The sequence below is a fragment of the Medicago sativa genome, chromosome 3 (assembly GCF_051527215.1).
Source record: "Medicago sativa cultivar Bolivia chromosome 3, Bolivia_mono, whole genome shotgun sequence".
Taxonomy (NCBI): Eukaryota; Viridiplantae; Streptophyta; class Magnoliopsida; order Fabales; family Fabaceae; genus Medicago; species Medicago sativa.
In genome coordinates this window covers 16268702-16275889 of record NC_140751.1, presented here as the reverse complement: position 1 = coordinate 16275889, position 7188 = coordinate 16268702, and the positions used below count along the sequence as shown (strand labels likewise).

General features: G+C 31.6%; 1 protein-coding gene across 1 annotated transcript; it reads left to right on the top strand.

Annotated features, from left to right (window-relative positions):
* Nucleotides 1-997: 997 nt before the first annotated feature.
* Nucleotides 998-2626, top strand: LOC146936128 (F-box/kelch-repeat protein At3g23880-like). The gene has a single exon (XM_085757676.1). It carries the CDS (start codon nt 1320-1322, stop codon nt 2439-2441), a length of 1122 nt encoding a protein of 373 aa, XP_085613802.1. The 5' UTR covers nt 998-1319; the 3' UTR covers nt 2442-2626.
* Nucleotides 2627-7188: the final 4562 nt, after the last annotated feature.

Sequence of the window (7188 nt, the reverse complement as noted above, 5' to 3'; positions counted from 1 at the left end):
ATTTAACGTTATGTGATAGTCCATATGATAAAATTTGAAAAACTCGTGACTATTTTCAAAATATCAACATCATGTATTGTTTCTCCAAAATACCGTTAAATATTTACACCACACTCGTTGTAGAATTTATGTGCTTATATCTCCAAAAACAAATTTTAAGTAAACCTATATGAGAAAATTGACAGCAATGATAGGTAGACACCCTTGATGTGTACACCCTTTGTACCATTCTGGAAAATTTAAGTTAACCAAATATATGGTCTGTGTGACCACATTTTTTTAGCTGTGTGACCACTATTTATTTGGTTTACTTAGTTGAAATATAGTGGTCACGCGCATTTAGTTGCGTGACCACGTTTTTCAGTTTCTAAATGCTAGAAAAATAGTGGTCACGTACTATAAAAATATGTCACACAAACCATATATTTGGTTAACTTAAATTTTCCAGAGTGGTTCAAAGGGGTGTACATATTAAGGGTATCTATCAATCTTTATTCGAAAATTGATATGCTTGAATTTTGAAAGCTAATGATTATTTTAAAAATATTAATATTAATGTATCGTTTCAGTTTGGAAGAAATTAATGTATCGTTTCTATTAATTTTTTTTCATATGTAAATTAGTAAGATTAAGGAGATTGACAACATAGGATGGAGGTTCCGCAGGGTGCCAACCTGATTGGGATGTCGGTGTTTCCTATTGACGTTTGTCCTCTCTCCCAATTTATACACAAAAAATTAGTAAGATTAAAAGTTAAAAGAGATTATTATAAACTATTTTCCTATACTTATTTCATAAAAGAGTAAATACATTATATATATAATTTTTATGGGTTGATTTTTTTAATGAATCTATTATGTTAATTTTTTATATATACTATAAAATATTTTTTAAAATGTATATTTAATTGCAACCGGTCCGATTCCGGTTCGACCCCGATCAAACCTTAGAACCTTGAACTTATGCGTACACCGGTTTAATATCAGATTCGGTTCTGATTACCTTATATTAATCATAACTGGTGATATATCTCTAGTACTTTATTCATATGCTAGCAATTGAACTGAGCCATGAGTCTAGGGCGGTGGGTTTATCTTTTTGAGGATGAATTCTATTAGAAAAAACAAAGAATTTTAGCATGATAAGAAAAAAAAACAAAAAAACAACCCCATTAGATTACCAAAAAATAAATAAAAAAATTGGTAAAAAAAATAAAAAAATCCTCATTGGACACCTATAAAAAAAAAAAAAAAACTCAGCTTCGCATTAATCCGAGAATATTAGCGATGATATTAGGTTGAAAGCTGCTATACAGTGAGATGCCATCGATGAAGAATACCACCGCAACTAAGAGGAAGAGGCGGCAATTGATACTCAATCTTCCGATCGATCTCATCATTGAAATCTTCTATAAGCTATCAGTGAAGCAGCTCCTTCTACTTCGATGCGTCTGCAAGTCCTTCAATTCTTTAATCTCCGATCCCGAATTCGCAAAGAACCACTTTCCCTTGTCAACCCCACGCCAACACCTCATGGTAAGCTCTCTCAACGAATTCCCCGACTTCTTTCTCTTTGATTTCACAGTCCATTTATCATTATCCACCTCTGGTATCATGCCAAAACAAGTATATTTCCCTGATCATATCAAAAAATCATATGGTTCTCCTGTTCGCGTGTGCTCGTGCGATGGAATCATTTGTTTCGTCATGGCTCAAGGTTCTGTTGTTTTGTGTAACCCTTGCATTAGAGAATTCATGATGTTGCCTCCTCCTTTAAAAACTGAACAAGGACGTCCTTTATCCTCATATAGCTTCGGATATGATCCTTTCATTCAAGGTTATAAGATTATTGCTATTTCTTTCTTTAAGGACAACACTAATGCAGTTAGTGTTTATACTTTGGGTACCAATTGTTGGAGAAGGATACAAGACTTCACATATTCTCTCTATGATACACGTAGATCGGGGGTGTTTGTGAATGGCACTATTAACTGGTTGGCAAGGGAATATGATGCTTCGAGTAGTTCACCGCTGACTATTGTTTCTCTTGATTGGGAGAATGAGTTGTATCAAAAGCTTTGGTGTCCTAGATTGAAGAAGATGCGTGAGTGTAACTTGGAGGTATTGAACGATTGTTTGTGCATCTTTTCATTAAGTAGGTGTATGTTTATGCATGTTTGGGTTATGAAGGAATATGGAAATAAAGACTCTTGGACTAAATTGTACAATATTGAATCCATAAGACAATGGGGTTATGATTCCAATGCGAAGACTTTATGTCGTTATGAGGACCAAATGCTGATTGAAATGGGAAGTGCCAGTTTGATGTTTTGTTTGATTGAATACAAAAAGGGTGCTTTGAAGTTTCTCAAGAATCAATACAACAATCGTTGGATGGGCCCAGATATCTACATTGAGAGTTTGATTTCACCTTGTTTTTAATATTACTTTGAACCAATCCTTGTCAATTCATTTCAGACATAGGAATCAACAAACAGTTATTTTGCAATCGATCTCTAGCATAGTTTCATTATTAGAATGTTTAATACTTTTAGAATTTAGCATAAAATTTGTGTTGGAATCGACTCTATTGGTTTTATTATTTAGTTTTACTAACATTAGTGTCTTTATCTGTTTGTTTTACAGTTCTAATTCAACTTGTTTTCGATTCTTCACCGGGTGTAATTCTCGTTTGTGCGTTATTTTGCTATTGTGGGTGTGTTTATTTTTTATTTTTTTGTTTAATTGTGTATAGGGTGTGTTTGTTTTACATGTTGATGGTTTCATTTTCTTAGATGAAATCACTCATCTAAAAATATTTAAAAGCTTCTATTTTAATAGTTTGCACATTATATGAATGGTGGATGGTTTTGTTATGTTTTAAGCGTAGCCTTATTTATGGGAACGGGGAAAGGAAATTTCTTGGTTTAGCTTATGGATGTTTCTCGTTGATGTATTGCGCCTTGTTTGTTGGCCTCTTATATACAAAAAAACATGATTTAGTGGCTTCGAGTTTTTGGAATGAGTTAGTGTGTTGGAAGCGGCTATTTAGAGTGACCTGCAAAATTATGCAGGTTGAGTGAGTTTGGATTAACATAAGAGTGACCTTGTATGTGTGATATTTATTCATGCTAAATAACTAATCAAGTTAAGTCAACTGAGTCATTAATGATTTAGAAGTTACATCAGAAGACTTTTAGAATAGACAATGAGTCAAGAAATAAGTTCATTTTGAGGCATGTATACACCTATGCTAGGACTAAGATAAGAACAAGAAGGAGAATAAGAAGAGTGGAATATATGCAATAATAAAATTTGCCTTCCAAAAGAGAATGAAACACCAATAAGAGGTGATGCAGAAACCAACAGGATCACTTGAATACTAAAATAGGTCTTTCAAAACTGAACATGTTGATAGTTGGAGATGAGTTATTAGAAGAGTGATGGAACAAGAAAAGATGGTGATGATGTGAATTCTTTGGTGGCTGAAACGTCATTGTCAATTTCTTCTTGTGAGTCGATGATAATGGAAAGGTTGTTTGACGTGTTGTTATTGTTTTGTGTGCTTGTGCTCGTGCTAGTTGTTATTATTGTCAGAAGCATGGGATTACACAGAACAAACACTGTTGGCAGACTTCATAAACATGTAACCAGGAAGATAACAATGCTCCAAGAATCAGGTATACATAGTTTGGCTAGTCCTATTGCAATGAGTGCAGAATCTACCAGAAAATTTCTTTTGAATGTAAGCTTTACCTCTACCATTAACACGGCCCAGCAGCAGGACTAATTTGTCTTTCTTGTTGAAATATCATGGAGGAAACCAAGGATAACGAGGTTAACGTTCCATGAGCAATATCTGATACTTAACAGAAACAAAGTTATCGTTTAAGCCTTGAAGATATGTTATCACACAATCAATCTCATGATATTTCAACGAAGTCTTGGAAGTGTCACAACAACAATCAGAAGCAGAGGGACATGTAAGAATGTAGGATGAAATTATGTAGATGAAATGAGCACAATCAACAATAAGCAAAATGTGTATCATCTTTTAGATTGTTTCTCACGAATGAGGACTAAGATGGATGTCAAATATTATTTTGTTTTAGTTCAAATGAGAAATCAAAAGGTGCAATCAAAATTATGATTGGAATTCTATAAATTTAACTTGAACAAAATACTTCATAAATTTCCATCATTTTAAAAATTGTTCAAACTATTATCCAAACAATGAAATTCACCTCAAAGTATTTAAATTCCCTCAAAACATTACATTCCCTCAAAACATTCCTCCATCCAAACACACTCTTAGGAAAATTCCAAATCATTTTTTATTTTTATAAATCAAAAACATATAATTGGCATCACTTTAGAGTTCAAATAGCTTTTTTCACATTTTCACAAGAAAATCATATGGTTAAATATGTTTTTCGTCCATTAAAATTTTATTCGACTTTAGTGTCTAAAAAAAAAAAAATTATCCACACTTTTGGTCTCTGCTTTTATGCCAATACATGTATATCATTCAGTAGTTTGAAATTCTTTGGTCACTCACATGCTTTGAGCCACATGATGCATATTCTTTAAAAAATTATTGTCCAATCAGAGGCCAAAACTATTAGAAGAAGCATGGATTGAGATAATCGGGTCATAGGGATTTGTTGAGATGCATAAAGAAAGCATCTTGGAAAAATTCCTCCTCACTGAAGGGAGCTTTGAGGGCGTGATTATCATATGAAATCATGCATTGTGGGATGGCATCAATAATGGGAGAGTAGTCTCTGTCATTTTGGAAGGAGTCATGAGCAATGTTGCAAACACCTGCTTGGTCTTTTACCATATTGTTATTAACATCACACAACCTTTTAATAGCATTACGCTTTAACCTGTCTCTTGCAGAAGCATGAAAAAACTTACTATTCTTGTGCGTTGGAAAAACTTGCTGAAGCATGAGAATTGGTATCCTTCTAGAGGAAGATCATGCAAATAGTAGACAAGTCGTTAAAGTATCTTGTTATACACCAAGAGTCGTTAGACATAGAGGCGAGCTTGTGGAGAAGGTTCCACGACTATCTATGACAGGAAGAGTCTAAATACCCCTAAAAGGATGTAAAACACCAATCACCTCCCAGTGCATCCATGGCTGTCTATGACAAGAAGAGTTTACATACCCCTAAGGCTTCTTGTAATCCTTCGTGCTTCCGCGTCACGAGGCTTTTCTCCGCATCACGAGATAGGCTGATCATGAACATTTCCAAACTCATGATTTCAAGGCATATACTTACCTGACACATAATTGTGTTTTTTTTTTTTTTGAACCGAAAAGAGATTATATTAATGCACTAAGTCATTACAATATACATCACTGATTCCATTTGGAACCTCCTCCATCCAAACAGCGTTTGGGTCGGAATGAGCCATTTGTTTTTCTATAGCCATTAGCAGGTTTCCACTAAGGGTGAGAATAGGATGGGTCGGGCTAGACTCTCCAAGGTCTAAGAGTAGCCTATTCAAAACTTTTTTGTTTGAAACAAAACTTAACTATTCAATAAACTAGTTTAGTGACCCGGCTGTTGCCCGGGTTAGATATTAAATAAGTTTGTGTGCACGAATACACATGTAAGTATATTAAATTGCATTTATTTAAATTTACAATTATAATAATATCTTAAAAATAAATATAAATGGTGAGATGAATGCCCAATGCAAGAATAAAAAGTGTAACAAAATCAATAATGAATTAGTCCAAGTGGTAAGAGTTTTGGGTCCCTTTAAACATGTTGTCATGGGTTTGTTTCGTGGCCCATGCGTATGAGGAAAAAAAATCGATTTAAAGAGAAGAACCCACCTTTTGTGCCCCACTGATTCCTGACGGAGATTAGTCATCTCTAACGATGGTGGAATTTGTGAACCTATATCATGGTTACCAAAAAAAAAAGTATAACGAATAAATAGACAAAAGACGTATAAATTAACTCTTTGAAATATTCTATATTCATAGGAAGTTGGTTTAAATTTATGGTTGGTATTAGAAATTAAGATATTTTTTATCTCATAACATATTTCATCAATCAACGCAAATTCATATTATTATTTTTTTTACAATAACATAGATTGATATTTTGTAACATTGTCGCTTCACATAGTGCATTGAATTTTGATCCTCAAAAATATCCCCAACAACAAAATTAAATAAATATTAGCATAGAAAAATAATCAAGTTAATGTGAAAACATGTTAGTAAAAGTTCACGAAGGAAAAAGTTTGATGCATGCTCTATCATCCATAAAAATCACATCGATTAAATATATGTGATCTCTTTAAAATTTGGCATTCTTCACATTCTACTAGTCCTAATATTAAGTCTCCATATTTTATATTTAGAGTGTGACTAATGTTAATAAGGTTTTTGCAAAAAGAAAAATCAATAGTATATGAAAAAGTGTATGAAAAAATTATAGAAGTGATATTTGTCATAGCTGAAGAATGAGAAAGGTTGATTTCAAAGGTGTAATTCTACTTGTGCTAAAATTTTGTGAGTTGTTGTTTAGCAAAATTCCCTTAATTTTATAGTCCTAAAAATATGTGAGTAGTTAAAATTTGAATGGCATATGGTGCTAAAAGATAAAGAAATAATATATAATTTATGCAATTTAAAAAGTGAAGTTTTAAAGATAAAATATAACAAAAACCTTTAGAAGAAAGAAAAAGATATAATATATGTAGTTTGTTGAGACAATTATGTTACATAAAAAATAATAAATAAAATATACTAAAAATTTGAAAAATAATAAAAAATAATAAATTTATTGAAATAAACTATGATAAAGTAAAATAAAACAACATTAAAAAAATGAAAATAAAACAAAAGGAACCTAGATTGATAGTTAAAGTTTGAATAGGAATATGATGCTAAAAGATAAATAAAAAAAAGTAACAAATAATTTAAGCAATTATAAAAATTAGGTTTTAAAATATAAGATATAAGAAAAACAAAACAAAAATATATAATATATTTAATTTGTTGAAATATTTATGCAAAATAAAATATATTGAATAAAATATTTAGAAAATTCAAAAAATAATAAGTTTATGTAAATAAATTACATAATATTATAAAAACGTTAAAAAAATGTACAATGGTATATTTATATCAAATTAAAATAAATATTTTTAAAAAATAAAA